This window comes from Caretta caretta, chromosome 9, assembly GCF_965140235.1.
Source record: "Caretta caretta isolate rCarCar2 chromosome 9, rCarCar1.hap1, whole genome shotgun sequence".
In the NCBI taxonomy this organism is placed as follows: Eukaryota; Metazoa; Chordata; order Testudines; family Cheloniidae; genus Caretta; species Caretta caretta.
The window spans coordinates 43,381,245-43,408,352 of NC_134214.1; the positions used below are offsets into that span (position 1 = coordinate 43,381,245).

Genomic DNA, 27,108 nt, shown 5'->3' on the forward strand with positions numbered 1-27,108 from the left:
GCGGTTGTATCACAGAGCTTGGCTGTAGACAATGGATCGTGTGGTGTGGTCAGGGTGAAAGCTGGAGGCATGTAGGTAGGAATAGCGGTCAGTAGGTTTCCGGTATAGGGTGGTGTTTATGTGACCGTCGTTTATTAGCACTGTAGCGTCCAGAAAGTGGATCTCTTGTGTGGACTGGACCAGGCTGAGGTTGATGGTGGGATGGAAATTGTTGAAATCATGGTGGAATTCCTCAAGAGCTTCTTTTCCGTGGGTCCAGATGATGAAGATGTCATCAATATAGCGCAAGTAGAGTAGGGGCGTTAGGGGACGAGAGCTGAGGAAGCGTTGTTCTAAGTCAGCCATAAAAATGTTGGCATACTGTGGGGCCATGCGGGTACCCATAGCAGTGCCGCTGATTTGAAGATATACATTGTCCCCAAATGTAAAATAGTTATGGGTAAGGACAAAGTCACAAAGTTCAGCCACCAGGTTAGCCATGACATTATCGGGGATAGTGTTCTTGACAGCTTGTAGTCCATCTTTGTGTGGAATGTTGGTGTAGAGGGCAGCCTCTTGTTCATATTCCGACCTATTCATGATGACAACAGCACCTCCTTTGTCAGCCTTTTTGATTATGATGTCACAGTTGTTTCTGAGGCTGTGGATGGCATTGTGTTCTGCACGGCTGAGGACCACACAACAGAACCACTAACCCAGGAACCTATCCTTGCGACAAAGCCCGTTGCCAACTGTGCCCACATATCTATTCAGGGGACACCATCACAGGGCCTAATAACATCAGCCACACTATCAGAGGCTCGTTCACCTGCACATCCACCAATGTGATATATGCCATCATGTGCCAGCAATGCCCCTCTGCCATGTACATTGGTCAAACTGGGCAGTCTCTACGTAAAAGAATAAATGGACACAAATCAGATGTCAAGAATTATAAGATTCATAAACCAGTTGGAGAACACTTCAATCTCTCTGGTCACGCGATTACAGACATGAAAGTTGCGATATTACAACAGAAAAACTTCAAATCCAGACTCCAGCGAGAGACTGCTTAATTGGAATTCATTTGCAAATTGGATACAATTAACTTAGGCTTGAATAGAGACTGGGAGTGGCTAAGTCACTATGCAAGGTAACCTATTTCCCCTTGTTTTCCTAAAACCCCCGCCCGTTCCTCAGACATTCTTGTTAAACCCCTGGATTTGTGCTGGAAATGGCTCACCTTGATTATCATACACATTGTAAGGAGAGTGATCACTTTCCACAAGCTATTACCAGCAGGAGAGTGGGGTGGGGGGAGAGAAAACCTTTTGTAGTGATAAACACCCATTTTTTCATGATTCGTGTGTATAAAAACATCTTCTGTATTTTCCACAGTATGCATCTGATGAAGTGAGCTGTAGCTCACGAAAGCTTATGCTCAAATAAATTGGTTAGTCTCTAAGGTGTGCCACAAGTACTCCTTTTCTTTTTGCGAATACAGACTAACACGGCTGTTACTCTGAAACCTGCTTTTGTAATGAGCCAGCCACACCCAGTCCCTATTCAGGCCCAAATTAATGCTGTTAAATTTGCAAATGAATTTTAGTTCTGCTGTTTCTATAACAGATTTAAAAGTAGCTATACTTGAACAAAAAAACTTCAGGAACAGACTTCAAAGAAAATGTCCAGGAAGATTGAAGTGTTCTCCCTACTGGCTTTTGTATATTACCATTGCTGATGTCTGATTTGTGTCCATTTATTCTTTTATGTAGAGACTGCCCGGTTTGGCCAATGTACATGGCAGAGAGGCATTGCTGGCACATGATGGCATATATAACATTAGTAGACGTGCAGATGAATGAGCCTCTGATGGTGTGCCTGATGTGGTTGGGTCCTCTGATGGTGTCGCTAGAGTAGATATGGGGACAAAGTAGGCAACAAAGTTTGCTACAGGAATTGGTTCCTGGGTTAATGTTTCTTTGGTGTGGTGTTTAGTTGCTGGTGAGTATTTGCTTCAGCTTGGGGGGCTGTCTGTAAGAGAGGACTGGCCTGCCTCCCAAGGTCTGGGAGAGTGAGGGAACGTTGTCCAGGATAGGTTGTAGATCGTTGATAATGTGCTGGAGAAGTTTTAGCTGGGGGCTGTACTTGATGGCCACTGGTGTTCTGTTATTTTCCTTGTTGTGCTTGTCCTATAGTAGGTGATTTCTGGGTACCTGTCTCGCTCTGTCAATCTGTTTCCTCATTTCCCCAGGTGGGTATTGTAGTTTTAAGACTGCTTGATAAAGATCTTGTAGGTGTTTGTCTCTGTCTGAGGGATTGGAGCAAACTCGATTGTATCTTAGGGCTTGGCTGTAGACAATGGATCATGTGATGTGTCCTGGATGGAAGCTGGAGGCATGTAGGTAAGTACAGTGGTCAGTAGGTTTCCGGTATAGGGTGGTGTTTGTGCCCATCACTTATTTCCACTGTAGTGTCCAGGAAGTGTATTTTTTGTGAGGGCTGGTTCAGGCTGAGATTGATGGTGGGGTGGAAGTTGTTGAAATCCAGGTGGAATTCCTCAAGGGCCTCCTTCCCGTGGGTCCATATGATAAAGATGTCATCAATATAGCGCAAGCAGAGGATGGGTGCTAGAGGATGAGAGCTGAGGAAGCGCTGTTCTAAGTCAGCCATAAAAATGTTGGCATACTATAAGGCCATGCGGGTACCCATAGCAGTGCCAGTGACTTGAAGGTATAAGTTGTCCCCAAATGTGAAATAGTTGTGGGTGAGGACAAAGTCACAAAGTTCAGCCTCCAGGTTTGCCATGACATTATCGGGGATACTGTTCCTGATAGCTTGTAGTCCACCTTTGTGTGGAATGCTGGTGTAGAGGGCTTCTACATCCATAGTGGCCAGGATGGTGTTTTCTGGAAGATCACTGATGGATTGTAGTTTCCTCAGAAAGTCAGTGGTGTCTCAAAGATAGCTGGGAGTGCTGGGAGTGTAGGGCCTGAGGAGAGAGTCCACATAGCCAGACAATCCTGCTGTTAGGCTGCCAATTCCTGAGATGATGGGGCGTCCAGGATTTTCAGGTTTATGGATCTTGGGTAGCAAATAGAATGCCCCTGGTCGGGGTTCTAGGCATGTGTCTGTACAGATCTGCCCCTGTAGGAGCCTTATCCCTCCCTGCAGGCTCACATGCTCTTCCCAGGCTGCCCTACCTGGCACTCTCAGGTGTGGCTAGCTAGAGTGTTCTCTCAGGTCACAGCCCTTCTCCCAGTCAAAGGTCTCATTCAGGAGCCTTCTGCTCAGCTACCACATCCAAGGCTTCTGGCCTACCGAGCATACCCAGCTTCCCCTAATTAGCACATTAAGCATTCCATTGCCACAAGAGTCTGCCCCCTTTCTCCCTTATATCCCCAGGCCTGGTCTCAATTAATCACATGACCTCATTACCTCATTCATTATTAACCACCTGGGGAGGTGAACTGATCTTCTCACAGGTAGGGCTGAGACCCCACTTCCCCTTGAAGGGGCCAGCCATGCTGTGACACTCCCCAGTGAGCTGCTTCCATTGTCTCAGGCTCTGTAGAATTTGAGCCCCATCCAAGGTCCATAGAAATCAACAAGAGTCTTTCCATTGACTTCAATGAGCATTGGATCAGTTCCTACCTCAGGGATGAATTTACACTGTTTCTAAAGTGGCCCAGGGAGGGGATTTGTTGCCATAACAGGACTTGTCTACACTGGGTAATGAAGTTGTGTGAGAACAGTATAAACTAATACTGTGCTAAATACTCAGCGTAAATAAGGACTGTCACATTCAAGAGCGTGTTGTTTGGTCGTGGGGCTACCAGGAGTGTTAGGTAAGGCTAAAAACTGTGCCACTTAATGTACGTTAATTATCATTAGTTATATAACCCAATGTCATCATCCCCTGCAGACAAAGCAATAGTGAGAGCTAAGAGGTCATGCCAGTGAGCAGCAGGAATTTAGAAGCTGCGCATCCCAACTTTAGCTACACAAGGTGCCAACCCCTTTGGTCCCCCTAAGCATCTACATTCCAGTTTATCAGACTGGGATGGGACACACCTGTTATTTTATTTATAAACTACTGTAGCATGTCTGGCAGCAGCATCTCACCTTGGTAACAGAGGAGGTTTTGCCAGCATTCTGACATACATCCACTATCCATGGTATTGGGTCAGGAATATGTTCCTCCAGTTGGTGAGATGGGATCCAGCGACCCATTGGTCCCAAAAGTCTGACTACAACTAGGCTCACACCTTCGGGGGGGAGGGTGCAGGAAGGGTGGCCAGCACATCCCTCGGCCCACTCCACTTCCCACAGCCCCCATTGGCCTGGAACGGTGAACCATGGCCAGTGGGAGCTGCAATCGGCTGAACCTGTGGACCCTGCAGGTAAACAAACTGTCCCAGCCCGCCAGAGGATTTCACTGATGGGCCGTGTGCCAAAGGTGCAGTGTCCGTAGTGAAGAAAGTTGTAAGTTAATTTCACAATCCCCCACAGACCTGGTATTGGCCCCAGGTTGGTAACAATGTCTCTCTCAGTTAACCTGGCAAACGGGCATGGTATAAATGGCAAGAATTGTGAAATCCTGGTATTCACATAAACCAACTCAACCCAATTCAATCGTGCTACACCCAGCACGTGCTACACCCAGGATCAGTTGGGCCCCATGAGTCACAAAATCCAGTTGGGAGCAAAGTCAGGCCTAATATTCAACTCAATGGGATTTTTCTATTTGTCTGTCTGTCTGTAACATGAGACGTTGGGGGTTGGTTCAGATCAGGAACAATACTGGCTGAATAGCAGTGAGGCAGGAGATTTGCACTGTGGCTCCCTCAACTCTATGCCTGGCACAGGAAAGATCATTTACCTTTGCTCAATAGGGCAAGGACCATCTCTGAGGCTAAGGGCCTGAGCTGAAGCCCACTGAAATTGGTGGGAGTCTTTTCATTGATTTACAATGGACTTTGGATCTGGACCAAGTTTATACAGTGAGGGTCTAGCACAAAGGGTCCCCAGCCTTGACTAGAGCCTGTAGATGATACTATAATACAAATAGATAATATTTATCTGTGGTTAATATAGCAATCTGACTTCTCAAGGTTTATCATAGATCTGTGATTTGTGGTCAGCCATAAAGCAATCTGATTGGTTGACCCAGATTCCATGTGGTATACATAGAATTGGATTGTAATATTTAAATAATTTCAAATATTCAAAAATGGATACTTGTGATCCTAAGAGCACCCAATGTCAATTGCCACACTTGTCATGATATATACACAAAAGGTAGCGTGTGACATATCACTGGAAAACGAATAACTCACTAATGATTAATATTTTTGGTGTGATGTATGTACAATAAATCCACAAAGGACTTTGAAGAGATGTGCTGGAAAGATGTTCCTAAAATTTGTCTGGCAAGCAGTGCCTAAATCACGCCTGCTCCAGACAAAGGCTTGTGGTTCCGCCTGCTTCGATGGGTCTCGATGTAAAATTAAGCAAGGTGTGACCAACGAAAGAAAAGCACATTTACATGCAAAGAAAACAAAGCCATCAGGAGAGCATGTAGGGAAAGATGACAACTCAATCTCAATGGGGGATGGAGACTCCGTCCCCAGCCCCCCGAAGCCTTCCTGCCTCTTGAAGCAGGGTCAGTGAACTTGGGAAGACATAAGGAGAGAGAAAAAGCCATTTTGGCATCCTTCACCAGAAGAGACAAAGGATCCAAGCACTTGGAGCTCTATGAAGGGGCCTGGCCAGAGAGTCTGGCCAACCGTGCTAGAAAAAAGACTTGGTAAGAAACACTTCTTTGAATAAGACTCTTGTTTCTGAACTCAGATGTTAGTCTTAGAAGAGTATTGTTACTTTTGTTCGCTTGGAACCCTTTCTATCTTCATTCCCTATCCTTGGTGTCACTTAAACCTATTACTTTTTGTTTAATAAACTTGTTTTGCCTGTACTACAAACAAGTTCAGAGCTTTGACTAAAACAGAGGGTTTGTTAAAGTAATAAACTGCTGGGTGCTGTCTCTTTAAGGGAGCAGCAAACTTAATAACATCTGTAAGTGTTCAGAAAGAGGGCTGGACACTACAGGGCAGATGGTGTTGGGGAAATTCAGGACTGGGAGGGTGCTCAGGTCACCCTGCAAAAAAGTACCTGGGCCGTGGAAGCCAGGGTGATACCTGTCTGCTTGCATGTTGGCTGTTGGTGTCAGAGCGTGTGCCAGATCATTTAAGGCACCCAGAGTTGCAGAGCAGGTGGTGACACAACCACTTACTGGTCTCGGCTGAACCCCACCGTGTCACAATACTTTCAAACATACACCCAGTATTCCTGATATAACATGAGGGAATAGTTTCAGATGAGCATGGCTGGGGCTGAGAGAAGTGGAGGTTCCCTCGGAGGTGTTGCCTAGAGGAGTTAATATTGCAGTGGCACTTCAAAGGAAAGCTAACACTTTTTCTGCCACCTTAGCTATGGTGAAAGGTAACTCCAATCTCCCTATTAACTTGCCCCCCACCCATGAAACATCATGGGCCAAATACAGCCAGTGGAGCTGCATGTGTTCACATTAGAGCTGAATGTGGCCAACGATCATTGGGGTTCTTTTCTTGTTTTCAGTGATGAGGACTGGGTACTAGAGGTGCATGGTGATGTGTGGCTGTGACATGACCACAAGGGCCAGCGGTCCAGGCAGTATGTGGCAGGGCACGGTCATCAATCACAACCAGAACATGTCTCAGTTTGTTTCCATTTAGAGGTGGGTGAGGTAATATCTTTTGTTGGACCAACTTCTGTTGGTGAGAGAAACAAGTTTTCGAGCCACACAGAGCTCTTCTTCAGGTCTCTAATATCCTGGGACCAACACAGCTACAAGAAACAACACTTTGTTTCCATTGATCAGACTGGGTCATGAAACACCAATTATTCTAATTACAAACTACAGTGCTGTGTCCTTCAGCTCCAGTGTACCTGGGCTTTGTCTGAAGCAAGGATTTGTGACAAGGAACACTAGAGCAAAGGGGGAAGGATTGTTTTGTGATTAGGGTGATAGACTAAGATTCAGAACATCTGAGTTCAATTCCTGGCCACAGACTTCTTGGGACAATGCATTTCCCCTCTCTGGTCCTCTGGCCCCCAGCTATAAAATGGAGATGATATTTCCCAACCTCACAGGGCCATTGTAAAGATAAGCTCAATAATATGTGTGAGGCCTTCAGACACCATAGTGAAGTGTGCACTGAAAAAACAAGTGTAAAACGAGTGGCTCTCTACTGAATTCCTCCTCAGCACTAGCTAGCATCTATCTACCCAAACCAAATGGTTCTGCATGTTCCCTTAGGCCAGATACTGGAAAAGAACAGGGTTCAGAACTGCAGCCACCTCTGTCTCTGTGGGTTCAAAGAAGATTAGAAGCGAGGTTCCTGCAGTGATATTCACTGCAAGAATCTCCAAACCAGAGCCTCAGCTGCTATAAATCAGCATGACTCCATTGACTTCAATAGAGCTATGCTGATTTACACCAGGTCAGACTATATATACTGTGTTGTAAAGTGTTTAACACTGTGTAATACATCCAAAATGCCACGAAGTGATGAGAAATTTCCAAGTGTAAGGCCATATGCCACATAATAATATAACACAGTGTGCATCAAAGTCTAATTAAATTAGACAATACTACACTCTGTGATTAAACATCCTCCCTGGTGAATCTCCACTGGAGCCCATAGAGTTACACCAGGGATTAACTTGACCTTTTGTAATGCAAATTAAACCAGAATGATACAATTAAATGCAATAGAGCAGCATAACACACCTTCGATTCACTGTTCCCCTAAATGATGTCAGAGATTTCAAGTTCCCAAAATGATTTGTCTCCCTGATCAGTCCATCAGTGGACTTGCTCAGTTCCAGTCCTGCCTGATGGAAAATTCTACAGGAAACTGCAGACATTTTGTGGCATAGTATGTCATGGACTCGGTGGAGTGCAAGAACTGAAGCAGTAAAACCACCAGTGAAGAGAGCCAGGGAAATTCTACAAGTTTTGGTGAAACTGAAAGAAGAAGTTGACTTGCTTGCAGATTTATGCAATGAAGTGGACTGTTTGTCTAAATGGTTAACATCTTTCAGATTCATTTTACTGGCCAGCGTCTGGTTTAAAACCCTACAAGCTTTTGAAAATGTAAGACGTTTACTTCAAAGTTCTCAGATTACACTTAGTGAAGAATCAAAATAGATGATTTCACTTCTAAGTAAAGTGGAGTATCTTTATGAATCTTGGCCTCTGCTTCTTGATGAGTCAACATTTGTAGTAGCTGGCTTGGGCTTGAACAAGATTTCAAGAAGAAAAGAGGCATACAGAGGAAAACATTGCATAATGAAGAAAGGACTACCACATAAGACCATGAAAACCAAAAAGCTGAGTTCAAAGTTGATGATTTTTTGGTAGCTCAGGACATGCTTATTTGCAAAATTACAAGATCTGAAACAAGCAAAAAAATCAACAGCACAGTTTTATTTATTTGGAACTCAGCTACAAATGATGCCAATTTCAGTATCACAAAAGCTTGAGAACTATCAAAATGCTACATGAGATATTGATAGAAGAGAATTTTGTTGAAGAAACCTGCCTTTTAAACAAGCTGAGAGAGATTCGGAAAAGTGACTTTAATTAAGTTGTTAAACAAGGTTTACAAAAAAGGACTGCCAAATGTTTTCCCCACAGATCTGCATCACTCTAAGGATTTTTGTCTTGAGACTAATTTTGGTTTTCAAAGGGGAGTGCTCCTTTAGCAAGCTGGCCATGATAAAAAAAACCCTGCCTCCAATACACCATAGTATTGGCCTTAGTGACACTATAAGAACATAAGAATAGCCATATTGAGTCAGACCAAAGGTCCATCTAGCCCAATACCCTGTCTTCGGACAGTGGCTGGTGCCAGGTGCCACAGAGGGAATGAACAGAACAGGTAATCATCAAGTGATCCATTCCCTGTCACCCATTTCCAGCTTCTGGCAAACAGAGGTTAGTGACACCATCCCTGCCCATCCTGGCTAATAGCCATTGATGGACCTATCCTCCATGAGTTTACCTAGCTCTTTTTTGAACCCTGTTATAGTCTTGGCCTTCACAACATCCTCTGGCAAAGAGTTCCACAGGTTGACTGTGCGTTGTATGAAGAATTACGTCCTTTTGTTTGTTTTAAACCTGCTACCTATTAATTTCATTTAGTGTCCCCTAGTTCTTGTGTTATGAGATGAAGTAAATAACACTTCTTTATTTACTTTCGCCATACCAGTCATGATTTTATAGACCTCTATTATATCCCCCTTTAGTTGTCCCTTTTCTAAGCTGAAAAGTCCCAGTCTTATTAATCTCTCCTCATACAGAAGCTGTTCCATACCCCTAATAATTTTTCTTGCCCTTTTCTGAACCGTTTCCAATTCCAATATATCTTTTTTGAGATGGGGCAACCACATCTGCGCGCAGTATCCAAGATGTGGGCATACCATGTGTGACAGGTTAGACCCTCCTTCTGGGATGCCACTTGATGTTCTGGGGTTTCACGGAGCCCGTCTGGAAATCTGAAGTCTCTGCAAACCTAGCTTAGATAGGTCTAGTGAAAAGGGACTGGCTGGATTCTCTGCTCCTTTGTCCCCATCTTCACAATCACAGTTAATTCCAGTGCAAAACAGCCACAACTGCCTGATTGCCGGGGAGAGTCAGCACAGGCCAAAAAGTGAGTGGTATTAGCCAGAGAGGGGGAATGGCTTGAGTGGCCAGGGTTGCACTGATTAAGCAAATCCCCTCAGCAGCTTCAGTGGGGTCCTATGGAGATTTTACATCTGCCCCAGACGTTGGAATCCCAAGGAAGGGCAAGCAGTGCCCTCTGTAGAAGTGAATCCTCCCTGTTTGCTGGGACCAGCCCAGCCTGGGGAAGTATAATATAGTGTCTCCCACCAGAGTCAGTGACCCTGGAAAGTTTTGCCAATAACAATGTATTTCTAGCATACCGAAGTTAAAAATCAAGGGCCAAATTCCCCCTTCCCTGATGTCAGTGGAATTACACCAATGATGATTTACTACAGGCCCCATGTAGACCAAGTATAGATGACACAGAAAGCAGTTTCAGTCCCACTATATTTTTATTCATGTTCACATGACTTTAAAAATAATTTTCTGATTAGTTTTTGTTTGTAAGGAAAGCCCATGAAGTCAATGGGCATCTTTCAATTATTGCCACTGGGCTTTGGATCAGGCACTAAGAGAGAAAATAGTGTTAGACCCATACTGGGATCCCTAGCTCTGTTACTATAGTGGGACCACTCTCCTATGCTGCTGATTTGGTGAATACATTGAAAGCAGAAAGTGCACTGAAGGAATAGAATTGGCTCATGGGCTCTGCCATTATCTCTGCACTGAAGAGACACAGCAACCCCAACCAGACCAGCTGCCTCTGAATAACATCTTAACATATGACACCACTGTTCTAGTTCTAATTTGGTGGAGTGATTTTTGCTTGTCACCAGGCAGAATGCAGAGCATTTCAAGTGCTTTCGCATCATGTAGCCAAATATAACTTAATGGATCGTATAATATTTCACTTGGCTGATGAAAACAAGGGCTGGCTGTGTTAAGATCTGCACTGATTTGCAAATCAAGTGTATATAAAACATAAATAGCTGCAAATGTCAAAGGCTGCCGGAGGCTCGATCTGTTGATTGTTTCTCCAGATACAAAACAGTCATGCTGCTTTCTGCACATCTTCTGCAAATTGGTGATAATATTCTGCAAGCTGCTGATAGTGTTTGATTTGTCACCACTGTATTTTGCAGACAGCTGAATCCAAATGCCATTCTTTAAAAGAAACACCAGCAACTAAACATATTGGGCGCACTTTTCAAGTATGGACGCCTTAATAAGATGTCCAGAACTAGCATTTCAGAGTTGAGTTTGACTTGCAGGCACAGAAAACAGGCCTTACTGTCAAACTGACCCTCCAAAGGAAGGGGTTCAAAAACTGAGCTCCGGTTTGCCAAATTGTTTTTAGTTTCAATACAACTGGGTCAAATCCTGTATTGGTTACTCAGGCAAAACACCCGCTGGAGTTACTGCAGATTTTGTCAAAGCAAGGAAGGACTGTGGACAAGTTCTGCTCCTCTCTCACATCCACCCTACAAACCTGTAGAGAGTGAAAGACATTCCATTGCACAGGTGGAAGTGATTTCAGAAGCTATATATTTCTTCTGTATTAAGTACCTTGGTCATGTTCAGCTGTGTAGGATCTCAGGCCCAGATCCTCAAAGGTACTTAGTTGCCTAACTCCCATTGATTTTAGGTGCCTAAAGGGCTTTCAATTGAAGTTGGGCACCTTTGAGGTCCTGGACCTTGCTGTTCAGCTACATCCAGTTCCAACAGCACATGTTGTATAATATTTGTCCGCATTCATTTTTATCAGTCTCCTAATTTACATTCAAGGAAGTTTTGGGCTGCATTCTGATGATGATACAAGAAAGCCTAAGACCTCTTAGGTTTGAGATCTCTTAACTTCTCATCCTTTAAGGAAGGCCACATAGGACAAAGACTTATTTTTACCTCTAAGGCTGGTAGCAAGTTTCTGATATGTTGACCCATAAGCAGCTGAACTGTAATTACTCTGGTGACTGATGATGGTTGGGTTGCCATATAGCTCAGGGTCTTTTTGTTGTCAAATTCTCTTAGCAACCCACACTGCTCTCTTCATCAGTACATTCCCTCGTTGGTGGTGGGGGCTCCCAATAATAAATTTGACATCACAGTGTAAGTATTCCAGAAGATTTGAATGCCTTTTCTGTTAAAAAGCAAAAGAAACAAATGTCACACAGCCATTCATTAAGTAATACTAGTGAAAACATAGAATTCCCATTCAAGATATATTAATCAGAATCTATTAACATATTTTCTCCCAGACTACTAACAATGCTTCCTACTTCACATTATGCTGCAGATGTTGATAGTAGATTACAAAAGCCAAACCTTTGACAGCTAAAAACTTAAAATATAGACTTTTCTACCAAACAGTGACTTAATCAATATAAATTGCAGTTGGCTTGAAAATTCTCAACATCAGCTGATTTTTTTCAATAAAGCATATCACTTTGTGATTAGAATTTAGAAAAGTGGCCCAGAATTGAGCTGCAGACAGGAAAACTGATGAGAAATACCATGCTCTAAATCAGCATGCTCAATAGCAAATAGAAAGGAGAGCATCTTAACTGACAGTTCCACATGCCCCCTGGAGATAATGATGTGGTGGCATGACTGTTCTCTCCACTGCATTTCTAAAGGGACTACAGCAAACCATCCAGGACTCTAAAGCAGCTGGTAAGACCCATTTTTGTTAAAGCTCTGGGGTTTTTTTCTTTTGGATTGAATCATTCATATAGATTTTCATGTTCTAAGGAAATTCCATTTATTATTATTAAGGTTAGGTATTGTTATCCTTGGTAAACCAAGTGATTATTTTAAAACCAGAATAACACATCTCTTTTAGGCAGTGGGTGATCTTTGCTTTCAAAAGCACTCCATTGAATTAGCAATCAAAAAACTAATTCTAAACAGATCTGGAACAACAGGGAAAACAATGGAGCATTTACGGTAATTAGTACATTTAGATTTCACTCCTTTTTCTTAGAAGAATCATGGAAAGCTTGATTTTGCTCAAATGATCTTTAAACTATGAGTAGTTCACATACTTACTTACCATACAGAAACGTAAAGCTTTACATAGCACAGCTTTGGGTAGTAAGGTCCTTGGGGCAGTCACTGCAAATGTAGTTGTGTCTTGTTAGCATTCATTCTGTCTGCATTTAATCCAAATAAATAATAATAATAGCCACATCATTGGTCAGACTCCTCTGAAAGAAAATGTTTGAGTTTGATAATATAATATGACATTATTTCTCGGCTTTGTGCAATATGCAACAAGGCTTTTGATATAGCTTTAGCACAGTGTTCAAAGATAATTCTTTAACCACGTAAGAATGGCATTGTTTCTATTAATGTTATACAGACCGATGCTAATAAACAAATGCACTTTATAAAGTGTATTTTAATTTAAATTCTCTTGATAGCTACTAAATTAACTGAGACCCACTAAAATTAGCTCATCCATTAGTTACCAATATTTATTAGCTCAGCCTTTCAAACTGACCCCCAATACATTTCTTATATCTCTGTATGGTTTTATATTACATTGATGAATGCTAGGATCAAAGAGGAATGGAAATGCAAACAATGTAATGTGTTATACCTAGTGCAGAGTTCTGTTCTTCTTCACAACTGTTTGCAAATGTGCAACACACCCTAGAATTTTTTCTTTTGTGCAGCATAGGACATAGAAACAGAGGACACAGGATTGGAAGGAACCTCCTAGGTCATCAAATCCAGTGCATGCTATTGCACTGGATCCCATCATATAATCCCATTCATAAATGTATCAAGCTCCATTTTCAAACTAGTTAGGTTGTTTGCCACCACAACAGAACCACTGATGTGTAGAAAGCTGCTTCTAATTTCCAGCCGAAATTTATTCATGGCCAGGTTATACCATTTGTTCTTGTGCCAACATTGCCCTTTAGCAACATATTTATGGCCAACAAATTGGCATCTTTGAGAAGTAATGTACAAAGGATTTGGGACTAGAGTCAAACATAGAATAGCTTTGTATCCGGTTGCCATGAATCCTCACTAACACACTGCGGCATAGTGTTGCTTTTCATATCAGAGAGGAGAAAAACATAAAAACTTAGCCAGCAAAAATAGTTTTAACTATAATTGACTCTCCATGCTGGCTGCCAAATGCATACCTAATGCTCTAATTTGATCATTTTATTTTTATATACTCATCCTTCTAAGCTTCTACATGACTCAACAAGGATGTCATCTGCACTGTGATTTGCCTTTCTGACAAGGAAAATAGATACCATTCACTGGGTTCTGCGGTCCGTGGTGTTTTGCTGTTAAATTATAGAACTTGCAACTGATTTCCTGTTCCCTCAATATAATCAGAAGCATCCTTGAAAGTCATTTGATTTCATTTATCTCAGAATCCCATTTTGGTGTAATTTCAACAAAAGGAGCCTGACCCTCCTGGAGCGGGTAAAAGTCAGTGTCACTCCATTAAAGTTAAATTGCACCCAGTGAGGATGTGGCCCAAGGCTTGTATAATATGACCAGCTTGTTAATATCACACAGAAATTTCAGACTCATGGGGCTTCTGTGATACCAGAATATGGCCCCAATAAGATCATCAAAATGCACTGCTTAAAATATTTAATTTTTAAAAATCTTGCTGTATTATATCACATTTTACAATAAAGCCGTACAATATAAGTGTCAACAAAGCCGTTACTGACAGCTTGGACAGAGTACTTAGTTGGCACACTGAAGATGCATGTGTTCTGAGCATAGCTGGATCCTGAATATGTATTCCTGAAATAGCAATCATACCAGCACTCCTCTTTTTATCTTAGTCCCCTGGGTACAGTGAAGAGGCATTGCTAGACCATGCCCAGATATGTACCCCACCGTTTGCCAAACATTCTCAGAGATGCCTTCACCCTGAAGATAATATTTTTTTGGCATTTACAGGCATTGATTTCACTTGTCCTGACCTGCTCAGAAACCATTGCTGCATCCCTTGTTCCAGTGGAGCAGCAGACTTCTCTGAGAGAGAGACAAAGACACTTCTTACAAATGTTTGTTTCTAATTCCTATAGACCTGTCTAGTCACTGAGGGTCAACTGATGTTGCGTAGTGCCTTACTTCTTGAACAGGCCCATAAAAATCAATGGGATTGCTAGCAGAGTAAAATACTATTACTGTACTACTACAGCATGGCAGGATCTGGCCTTGAGTAAAAAAGCTTTAGAGCTTGCAAGTCTAGTTTGGTCCTTACAGGCCTTCAGGATTTTATTATATAGAACTCTGAATGTTTGTTTAAATTCTCCAGTTCCTACAACTGGATTATCCATGGTTTCTTTTATTTTTTCCCACTTAAACATATTTGTATCATAGCTGATAACATGTCATTCAAAATGTGACATTTAAATTTCATAAGAAAATACATCCTGAAACGTGGAAGCAACTTTTATTTTTAGCCAGGAGAAAATGAGATGATTTATTGTAATGACCATCTGTGATGGGGTGGACTGGCCCCACACTGGAGCAGAAGGGATTAAAGCAGCACTCTCAGCAGCCGAAGCCAGGCCCGGCTGGGCATGCTCCAACTGCTGCTGCAGTATAAAAGGGAGCAGCATAGCTCAGTCTGGGTGCTCTGCTGAGGAGGAAGGATGCTTGGTAGGGGCTCCATCCCAGGAGCCGTTACAGCCCTTACCTACGGGAGCTGAAAAGCCCGAGGCCTGCCACTATCGGAACCCCAGGGAGTGTCTGGCGCTGAGAAGCCTGGAGGCCCCTATACCCTATGGACCGCTGCTGCAGGAAAGCTGGTTGGAAGTGACCCAGGGAGGGTGAAGGAGTGGTACCTCCCACCCTCATGAGGTTAGTGTGTTTTGGTGGGATTCCCCACTGACCCAGTAGTGGACTGCTCCACTGCTGTTAGGGCCCTGGGTCGGGACCTGGTGGAGTTGGGTGGGCCTGGGCCCCTCCCATTGCCTCCCCCCGGTGACGGCCCCCAGGAACCGGCCACTAGGCCACTCTACCATGCCTCCAAGGGTGATTATATTGACTCTGGCCACTAGGCCACACTACCCTATAGTCAAGGGTGGTTGTATTGACTCTGGCCATTGGGCCATGCTTCCCTGCAGACAAGGGAAGCCCTATTGACTCTGGCCGTTGGGCCATCCTTCCCTGCAGACAAGGGAAGCCCTATTGACTCTGGCCATTGGGCCATGCTTCCCTGCAGACAAGGGGAGGCCTGTTGACTCCAGCCAGTGGGCCACACTCCGCTGCAGACAAGGGGAGGCCTGTTGACTCTGGCCACTGGACTATGCAGCCCAGTTGCTGAGCGCAACCATATTGACTTAACCGCGGGGCTATCACACATGTACCCCACTCCAGGGTGACGGGGGGCATACTGGCTCTGGGACACGTGGTCGAGAATGCAGGCAACAGCCGGGACCTGCTAAGAGGCCCCGAGTGAGGAGGGACTACTCAAAGCAAGGTCAGAGTTCCCCTTGCTGGTTAACCACTACAAAGCAAGATGGATACTGAGAAATTATTGGGATGATTTGGTTGGGGATTGGCCCTGCTTTGAGCAGGGGGTCGGACTAGATGACCTCCTGAGGTCCCTTCCAACCCTGAGATTCTAGGATTCTAAGTGGTTGTTGGAGAACCAACAACTACAGGCGACCCTGCAGCAGCAGGGTCTAGCACAACTGATACAGCAGCTCACTACCCAGCAGCAACAGCTGATGCGTGAGCTGGCCAACCGGCACCAGGCTCAGCAGGAGTGGTTGGTACAGTAAATGGCACAATTGTTGCAACCCGGAGGGGCCTCCCTCCTGGACCACTAGGCCACACTACCCCAAAGTTGAGGGTGATTGTATTGACTCCAGCCACTGGGCCACCCTTCCCTGCAGTTAAGGGGAGTCCTATTGACTCCGGAAATTGGGCCACACTCCCCTGCAGTTAAGGGGAGTCCTACTGACTCCAGCCATTGGACTACGCAGCTCAGTGGCTAAGCGCAACCATATTGACTTAACCACCTGGCTACCACGCACCCCACCCCAGGGCGACGGGAGGTACTGGCCCTGCAACACCATCCCTTTATTAAAATTTATTATCTGTCATGCCTCTTGTGATCATCAGATCAGGGATTACTTTTTGTTTCATTGCATAACCCAATGTCCCTCTGCATAGAGGTGAATTTGACCCTCAAATAGTGAATTTAGGATTTTTATTCTGTAAACCTGATCTTAAATACTACCGCAGGGGCTAATCTGGGAAGTCATACTAATTGCTTCTAATATAAAAGCAACCAGTTTGAAAGAGCAAAAATCTGGTAATACAACTCTCAGATACTTAGTGCATCAGATTCCTTCTCCCCATTGACAGATCTCAATGGAAAACAAAAAAAGCAATAAAATCTCATAGGATCACCTATGGGAGGCTGGAAATCTGAACTTAGATTGCTGACAGTAGATGCTCCAAGGTTAGTGTGCTGTATCTATAACAATATATTGCATGTTCAGCATGGTGGCATATGAGATTTTGTTGTGAGTCCTGCCAGACTGTATTTTGCATCAGCTGTTCACTCAACCAAGCAGAAAGTTGGATTGTGTCATCATCTAATTGACTGGAACATTGCAAAAGAAGCAGACAACAGACATGGTGGCATCACCATATTCAACATAAAAATCTAAGGTCAAGATTCTGACCTCAGCTACACTGGTGTTAATCCAAAAAAACGCCATTAATGTCAATGGAGTTACTGGAGACTCTGTTGATTTCAATGGCATTACTCTGTAGTTACACCAGTAGTAAACTCAGAATCTGTCCTGGAGGGTTTGGTTTTGGATTTCACAGTAGTTTTGCACCAGAAAAACTCCTTTGTCTAATTTAGAATAGGGTAAGAGAGGTCAGCATTAGGACTGTTTCTGATTAGTCATTGCTTTAAAACACTGAAGATACCATAAAGAGAGTGGGAAAATATATACAAGTTATTGGCACTCGGTAAGTGACAGAAGACATGTGAAATTTCCTCTGATGTTCACAAAATGTTTGCAGTGTTGTTGTAGCTGTGTTGGCCACAGAATATTAGAGGGACTAACTGGGTGAGGTAATATCTTCTATTGCACCAACTCCTGTTGGCAAAAGACAAGCTTTTGAGTTGACCTGGAGCTTAGAGAGGTCATGTATTGAAGGGCAAATCCTGCTCACATCGCTCCCCGCACTCCGTCTCTGGGTGCAAAGAGCCCCCAGCAGGAAAAGAGTTCTGCAGTATAAAGCAGGAAAGGGCTTGGGAATGGCCATGCAAGGTCATCTGCTGTTTAGTGCAGAACGCAACTATGCAGGGGGCTCCGTGTGCAGCAGTGCATGGGAGTGGCGGTGGCTCAGAAGAGGAGCAGGGACCATAGCCTGCCATTCCAGCACTTGATCAAGATACTCAACTAGGCATTGGTGGGTACATTTGCTTCTAAGGGCCTGATCCTGGGATTTCAATGGGAGCTGAGGGTGCCCAACTCTGAGATGAGAAGAGGCATTTCAAGGAATAGAATTATACTCTGTTAATGTGTCAATCTTAAGTGGAATGGAGTTCCCCAGGAAAGGATTTATGCATTCAACTGCTTGTCTTCTGTCTCTGTTGGCTCAATGACCATCACCACTTTGGTATTCAGGTTCCTTGGACTAAAATGCTAATAGAATCATTGTCCATTTCAGAGTTCACAATGAAGCTGGTGCCAAACCTCCTCCTTTGCTTGCTGCTGGTGGTGAAACTGTATCACACTGAAACAGCAGATGATGAAGAACCACAGCCACCTAAAGGGCCTTGTGCAAACTGGATGGGAGGAGCACCAGGCTATCCAGGCCACAACGGTCTTCCTGGCAGAGATGGAAAGGATGGGAAAGACGGGCAAAAGGGAGAGAACGGAGAGCCAGGTCTGCGTGAGGCTTTAATATTCTATACCATTTCAATCAAACATGACCTGATTTCTGTGGGAAGGAAGCCTCAGTAGGTACAGGATTCAAAGTTCATGGAGGTCAATGGAAAGATTTCCAATGACTTCCATGGGCTTTGAATCAGGCCTAAAATTCTCAGAGCTATTTGGAGGTAAATGTGTCATCCCATATTTAGCAAATGAGAGCACACTGCACAGAATGTGTATATAGACGAGGGGACAAATATATGCTTTGGCTGGAAAGTTCTGAAATGTTAGGAGCCAGGTAACCGTTTAGAGGAAAGAATTTTCCTGGCTTCTTCCCTATAAAGAAACCACTGATTCTGTGTAATTACCTGCTCCTGTTGGTGTCAGAGCGTTAAATGAATGTTTAAGGACCTGATTGTTGTTTTTATTTCAATGCAGTGTATAGTTATTTTGCAATACGGAGAAAGCTGGTCAAATTTGCCAATATTTGTTTGTATTTGAAGTCACTGTATTATTATCAGATATCAACATTACCAGCATTTCCATTTTAAGCAACTATTTTATGTCATTTATAAAATGTAACTCTCACCTGAAATTTGGCTTAGAAGGTCTCTTCTCAAACAGCTGAAATAATTTTTGGGTTACGGTTGGTTAACTTTTTGGTTAGCTTTGGTTTTTTAGGTGTAAAAATTTCAGTTTATGCTTTTGAGGATTCTAGAAATAAAATGAAAAATGACAATTATTTCAATTACTGTGCACGTGCATTAACATTTCTAACAGCTATCACTAATTCAAATCTTCGGATCAATATCTGCTTACAAAATAAACTGGGAAAAATCAGAACTATTGGAACTCTCCTGGTTGGCAGCTAATGGGGCTTTCTCTCAATGGAATTTCCAGAGGCAAATTGATGCAAGTGAGTACCTAGGTATAAAAGTACCAAGAAATATTAACAAACTAGTGAAAATAAATTTAGATTCTGTATTCTTCCAAATAGTTAGTGATACAAATAGGGGCCATCGTTCATCCCTCAGGCTGTGAGGAACGGTTCACAGAATAAAAATGTATATCCTGCCTCAGCTCCTCTATAGTTAAAGGATATGGCTGTACTGTCTGGGCTTTAGGACCCTGCAATGTGGGAGGGTCCCAGAGCCCGGACAATGAAACAGCTCCACAGCCCAAGCCCCAGGAGCTTGAGTCAGCTGGCATGGGCCAGCCGTGGGTGTCTAATTGCAGATGACATACCCTAAGCAGTATACCTGTATATATCCCTCTGACTTATCTGTGTATATCCATCCAACTTATTTTAGAAAATTTAATAGCATTATTAGAGCCTTCCTGTGAGTCTCTGATCAGTGACCATGATTACCACCTCCAATCCTTAAAGCCAAGGGGGTTTGGTCCCCCAGACTTACAAAATTAATATTATGCTTTTATCATAGAAAATGGAGGGGGGGGAGAAATGGCAGATGAAATTCAATGTTGATTAAATGCAAAGTAATGCAGAGTGGAAAACATCATCCTATCTATACAAAATGATGGAGTCTAAATTAGCTGTTACCACTCAAAGAGATCTTGGAATCATCATGGATAGTTCTCTGAAAAATTTGCTCAATGTGCAGCAGCAGTCAAAAAAGCTAATGGAATGTTAGGAACCATTAGGAAAGGGATAGATAATAAGACAGAAAATATCATGCCACTTTATAAATCCATGGGACACCCACACCTTGAATACTGGGTGCAGTTCTGGTCACCACATCTCAAAAAAGATATATGAGAATAGGAAAAAGTACAGAGAGGGGCAACAAAAATTATTAGGAATATGGAACAGCTTCCATTTAAGGAGAAATTTAAAAGACTGTTCAGCTTCGGAAAGAGACGACTGATGGGGGATATGATAGAGATCTATAAAATCATGAATGGTGTAGAGAAAGTGAATAAGGAAGTGTTATTTACCCATTCACATAACACACAAACCAAGGGTCACTCAATTAAATTAATAAGCAGCAGATTTAAAACAAAAGGAAGTGCTTCATTATATAATGTGCAGTCAACCTGTGGAACACATTGCCAGGAGATGTTGTGAAGGCCAGAAGTATAACTAGTTTAAAAAAAGAATTACATAACTTCATGGAGGATAGGTCCATCAGTGGCTATTAGCCAGGAGGGTGAGGGACACAACCCCATGCTCTAGATGTCCTGAAACCTATGACTTCCAGAAGCTGGGACTGGCTAATAGGGAATGGATCACTTGATAAATTGCCCAGTTCTGTTACTTTCCTCTGAAACACCTGGCATGGACCATGGTCAGAAGACAGGATACTGAGCTAGATGAACCATTGGTCTGACCGAGTATGACCATTCTGATGTTCTTATGTCACAGATGCCAAAATGGTTCAGCATGTCAACACCCTTATACTCACATGGGTGGAAACTGAACAGGTATTAATGCACCTAATTCCCCCGCAGGTCTCCTCTTTTTGTCCAATGGAAAAAAAATAAGGTGCCTACAGCGGTGGCTGCATGAAGGGTCAGGGCTATCCTAGCTAAGAAGTTCCAATTTGCCATCATGCAAAAGCACCTATTTGGGACAATTGGGAACAAACCTACAATTTGGAAGTACTAGCTGAAGAGGGGCATCGTATGGATTTCCGAATTAGTCAGCTATGAGGGCTTTGTCCCTTTTCTAACACTAAAACAAAGTTATGATCTGCCAACCTCAGCTGCGTGGCAGTACTTTCAGTTCAGACATTTGCTAACGTATCAATTTGGTTAGGATGACCTGGACTGCCCGAGGTCCAGAAGTACTGGCAAGTACTTAAAAACACTCCAAAAACTCCTCAGGCCCATGTCCATTATGCATACTTTGTTAACAAAGAGGAACTCGATTAGTCTGGAGTTCTTTGTGAAAGTATGGGAAGGCGATTTATCACTGCCCTTAAAAGAACCCCAATGGCAGAGCATATTACAAAAAATTAAAAATGCTTCAGTGGATTGCAGGCTACCCTTGCTGCAACAAAACACCACAGAGGTTGCAAAAGGCCATATCCCTGGATGTTTGTGGGTGCTGTAACAAAGAAAAAGGAACTCTGATGCATACGCAATGGGACTGTCCAAAAGTCAGGCAACTGTGAAAAGAGGCGGCCACAAGCGTTAAAATAATGTCCAGCTTCAGCTGAAAATGATATCCTAGGTTATTTATCTGCTAAGCTGGGTTTAACTGTGCCATAAAGACGTTGGATTTTGAGGGCAGCAGTGATCATCAAATGCATGATTTTACAAAAATGGAAGAATAGGCTTATGCCCAACATAAAGCAGTGGTGTTTGGACCTGTCTGAGTTAGCAGCCAACGAAAGAATAGCTTATGGCCATAGAGAGCAATTATATTGATTTGAAAAAATGTGGACCCCCCCACACCTTTTTTGAATAAAAAAGTTGAGATGGCTCAAAGAATGGCAGACCTTCATTCCACCTAATCCCTCCTCTCCTGTGCACCCTGCCCTCAGCTGGTCTGCTCCTTCCCTCTCCCTATTTATGCTTGGCTTCTCCTGTTTTATTACTGTTACCCCCACCCTAACACATTATGTCTATGCAGTATTGTCTGGTCAGATTTTGCAGCTTTGACAGCTTGTAAAACTGTGTAATTCCATCATTCTGTTGGAGATCCGATGAAGCATGTGGTATTTGGAAACATACACTAGCTGTAAGTCATTCCCTTTTAGTCCTTTTCATTGTCTGTTTCTTTATGAAAATCAGTAAAATAATTAATCATAAAAATTATAACTGCAAAAACTTCAAAGTGGATTTTATGATTGGGGCCAAAAGTGTGCCATATATGTCCATGCAGGGTGCAAATGATAGTCCCAAAGAGCACCAAGGGATACCATTGCAGCCGTATCCACTGCAACCAGAGGAAACGGCTCAATAAAGCTAAGCATCAGATTTGAAATAGCTACACTCCCTTGAAGTATGGGTGTGAATTCCAGCAGGGTTGAGTCAACCCTTTGTCCTTCTGAGATAAATTGAGCTCCATGTTGGAGTTTTTTTTATGGAAGTCTTTTGAATAAGGATTTAAAATCTCATGGGCCTGTTTTCAATAGGCATTAGTGAGCCTATTAAATATCGCCCAACTGGCCACTGGCCAACATCTCCCACTGTTCTCAGACAGGAACTGAGTTTAGAGAACTATCATATCAGCACATATGCTGATGTGAGTCTGATTTGGTTTATTGTTGGAAATTCCCAATACGATCACTCTAAACCATGGACGCCAAGTTTGTATAATTCTTGGTGGTGCCCAGAATGGGTCCAAGCAGAGCCATCCCATCCATAGGACAGACTGGGGCAACTGCCCCGGGTCCTGCGCTTTGAGGGGCCCCATGCATCAGGGGGATGTGGGGTCCAGGGTGGCCTGGGGAGTAAGCGGGGGGGCTCATGCTGGCAGCAGCAAGCAACCCGACCCAGCTCACCCCGCTCCGTCAGCTCCCAGCGTCGCTTGGGGGAGGGGGCGGAAGCCAGAAAGAGGTGGGGCAGGGGTGGAGACTTGGGGGAATGGGGGAGGGTCGGAGGAGCAGGGGTGGGAAGAGATGGGGCAGGGATGGGGGATTGAGGGAAGGGGAGGAATGGAGCCGGGGTGGGGGCGGAGCAGGGGTGGGTAGAGGTGGGATGGAGCAGAGTGGGGCAGGCTGGGGCCAGGCCCTCGCTGACCCCCCCCGGCCGCCCTGGACCCAAGTCCTGCTGAAGCATGCGGCCCCTCAAAGCGCGGAGCCTGAGGCAGTTGCCCCAGTCCGTCCTATGGACAGAAGGGCTCTGAAAATATAAGCCCAAACATTGGTGGAGCCGGGCCCATGTTCCTGAATATTGGTGGACCATGGGCCCATATAACTCGCCACCTGTGCTCTAATCAAAATAACTTTCCCCGTAGGTGAGCCAGGCCCCAAAGGGGATACTGGAGAGGGAGGAGCTCCTGGCACTGAAGGTCCAAGAGGATTTCCAGGAATCCCAGGGATGAAAGGGGAGAAGGGAGAAGGTGCTTACATTTACCAATCTGCCTTCAGCGTTGGGCTCACAAGCAGAGCCCCCGTCCCCAACATTCCCATCAGATTCACAAAAATCTTCTACAACGAACAAAATCACTACGATGAAACCACAGGGAAGTTCCACTGCAGCCTCCCAGGCCTGTACTATTTTGCGTACCACCTCACTGTGTATATAACAGATGTGAAAGTCAGTCTGTACAAGAAGGACAAGGCAGTGCTATTCACCTATGATCAGTTCCAGAAAAACAATGTTGACCAAGCTTCTGGGTCTGTTTTGCTTCACCTGAGTGCTGGAGAAGAAGTTTGGCTTCAAGTGTATGGAGAAGAAGAAAAAGAAAACAATGGAGTCTATGCTGATAATATCAATGATTCTACTTTCACAGGTTTCCTCCTTTATCCAGACGTGGATCTTCATTAAAGTGTGAATCCAGTACATGAGGGAGGAGAGGAAGGATTAGCCAAGGAATTGATTTGGGAACACTCTAGGTTTTCCTAAGCACTATTTCCACATTGTGGTTACTGGAAAACACAGTGTTTTGTAGGGCTTTAGACTAGGTATTATAATCACCATGGATGAAATCCTGGCCCCATTGAAATCAATGGGAATTTTTCCATTGACTTCAGTGGGGCCATAATTTCACCCCACATCGCCACTTCTTCCCTCTTTCCAAATTCTGAGCCCAAATATCAATATATTAATGAAAGAAATAGACAGAGCTAACATAGTTCCTAGTCCACTGGAGTCCTGTTCCATGACAGAGGCTCCCAAGTGCTATGATAATTCAAATAATAAATATAATCATAAATAATACAGCTCCTTGAAATATTTTTGAAATTCATAATTTTGACAAAAAATTATCAACATTTTGAATGTCAATGACAAAATTCACAATTTAGAGCTGGCTGAAATTTTTCAAAATGTTGGTGAATTTTTCAGTCAAAATTTCAAATTTTTACCAAAATAAGGAACAAAGTATTTCATGAAAATTATATGAAACTTGTTCCTGTTTTGCACCCAGCTCCAATAAACACAACCCATTGCCATTGTAATCCTGCAATTTACTCAGGCCTTCTAACTCCTCCCATTGTTTAGTGTTTTTCCTAGTAACGTTATGTCTAATTTAGATTGCAAGCTCTGTGGGCAGGTGTTGTGTCTTTTTATTTATCTGTAAAGCATTACATATACCTATCACGCTACATAAAGAACCATAAAAACAACTCAGGGCTACTACCATCTTGAATAGTAGATTGTTCCAGAAGCTTCACTTCTTTGGAGACCATATTTCTGTGACTATTCTAAAATCGTGGCATCCCCCTGCAAATCACATACCAGATATTTGGAGAATGGGAGGCACCAACAGGCAGCTGGGCAGGTATTTAAATATAAACACATCTCTAATTAAAACACTGGATCTGCATTGTATTTAAAGATGTAGCAGTTCAGCACTCGTGCTGTAATGTGTGTTTGGTTTGACAGTATCTTATAGCTTTAATTTCAGCTGGAGGTCAGGAATGAATTGTTAATTCACCTAGAATCTTCTGTGCCTTCTTCTCTATGAAAAAGCCAGTAGTACCTTCAGTTTAGCAATCGCCTTTCCATCCTGTAAATATAGATCCATTCATGATTAGAACACCTATCGGGAGATCCTTATCTGGTGTAAATGAGCATAGCTCCATTGACATCAATAGAGCAACACTGATTCACATCAGCCCAGAAACTGGCCCACTTATCTGCAAGACTAGTTCTATGTTGCTATGATTATTAGGATTGGTGATCTTAGTAACATTCCTACCATGAGCTGATCTCTCTCATAATTTCTTGTTTGATTTTATCTAAAAGAAAATCAGCTTCTCTGATAGATTTAGAGATGAAGAATCCAGTTTTGCTTTGATAGGTTGGTTGTTTTGGTTGGTTCCTAAACTGACACATTACTCTAAATGTAGAATAGTATCACTGCTTCCACTAAAAATTGTTTTCATACCAGTATTTTCTACACTCCAATGAATTAACATATTATAAATAAAAATATTTGGCTCTCTCACTAAATCTCTCTGTGGCTTTTTTGTTGTTGTTGTTGTTGTTGTTATTTTGGTCAAGGCTGACAAAGAACTTTTTTTCCTAACATAGATGGGCAGCTCAAAAGCCAGGTGCTGAGCCATTTAAAAAAATCTAGGAGGAAAACTGAAAGATTCTTAAGCTGTGTAAAAATAACATAAAGAAGGTCCTCAGTCCTTTTTTGATGCACACTTGTTTTCCCCAGGAATTGAAATGGGGGTTCAAATTTACGGGGGGGGGGGCGGGATGAGGGCTAAGGGATGAGACCGTGAGGGCAAAGGTCAACTTTATGGCACAATAGTAAAAACAGAAAAATATTTCATGACCATTTTATTAGATTTAACTCATATTTTAAAATCACACAAATTAAAGTTGGCTACTCAAGCCTTCTATGAAGTACTACACCTATCTCCTTCTTGGTTTCTTCTTGTAATTTTGCACACCTCTGTTAATGCAATGCAGTACTACCAAATGCAATGCAATACTTCTGGTCCTTCAATTGACATGCTCATTAGTTCATTCATATGATCAGGCAGAAGGTGACTTCTTTCAGAACACAAAAATATCTTCAATGATGAAAAAGAATGCTCAGCTGTAGCGGTTGTGACTGGGAGTAGCAAGAGAAGAATTCCTACTTCTTGCATCACAGGAAACATAGCACAAAGATCAGGTCGAGCCACTAGTAATGATAAAAAAGAAGTTGAAGTCAAATTTTAATTCATTCGTCGTGTGACATTCCACTGTGTGCTCAAATTCTCTATTCTGCCCTAATCACATGGCAGACCCATTGCTGGTAGTACCTCACTTCACTCAACTGTCGACGCTTTATAAGACAGGCATTTGTAAAAGATACATCCAGAAGTTGCTGTTGTAGATTTGTGAGTGTTGGTTTAACAAACACTTCTTGTCCTCTTCACTTAAGGAATCAATATAAGTTTCTTCATTAGTCAACTTCTGGACTGAAGTCCTTGCTTCTTCTTCTTCCAGTATGTTTTCAATGGATCTCTCTCTGATTGATCCAAATATGGCTTCTATTGCTGGACAAAGATCTACTACTATTGTAACAGATGCCTGGATGGCATTGTTTAATGACCCAAGTGGTTTCAACAGTAGACTTACAAGAGACAGAATGGTGATTGTCTTCTCTGAACACAGAAGCAAAAGTAGTCCACCAGCCTCACTACTTAGATTCACCCCATCTTGGTAGATACTTTCCAAAGCCAGTAATAATGGTTGCAGTAATTTTAAGACATCAGCCAAGGATCGCTCATGAGAAAGCCAGCGGGTATTCCCACTTTGGACTAATTTGAACTTCAGTCCCAGAGCACCTTCTATTTTTTCCCCAAGGTGTTCAGTCTTTTTGGACTCTTGTTGAAAAAAAGAGTATAATGAAGACATTACATTTATGGCTTTTTTAATATCTTTTGAAGA

At 43.0% G+C, this 27,108-nt stretch overlaps 1 protein-coding gene and 1 long non-coding RNA gene across 3 annotated transcripts; one reads left to right on the forward strand and one right to left on the reverse strand.

Moving 5' to 3' along the window:
• Positions 1 to 10,134: 10,134 nt before the first annotated feature.
• LOC142073188 (uncharacterized) lies at positions 10,135 to 19,276 on the reverse strand. Its single transcript, XR_012669902.1, has 3 exons — positions 19,172 to 19,276; positions 12,738 to 12,891; positions 10,135 to 11,825 (listed from the first exon to the last, which is right to left on the reverse strand). It is a non-coding gene; the product is annotated as an uncharacterized LOC142073188 (long non-coding RNA).
• ADIPOQ (adiponectin, C1Q and collagen domain containing) lies at positions 12,206 to 25,668 on the forward strand. Of its 2 annotated transcripts, none has more exons than XM_048864890.2 (3): positions 12,206 to 12,358; positions 18,377 to 18,595; positions 23,507 to 25,668. In XM_048864890.2, exons 1-3 carry the CDS (start codon positions 12,292 to 12,294, stop codon positions 24,037 to 24,039), a joined length of 819 nt encoding a protein of 272 aa, XP_048720847.1. In that variant the 5' UTR covers positions 12,206 to 12,291; the 3' UTR covers positions 24,040 to 25,668. The 2 variants fall into 2 exon arrangements, with proteins under 2 accessions (XP_048720847.1, XP_048720848.1); XM_048864891.2 differs by lacking the exon at positions 12,206 to 12,358 and adding an exon at positions 15,335 to 15,535.
• Positions 25,669 to 27,108: the final 1,440 nt, after the last annotated feature.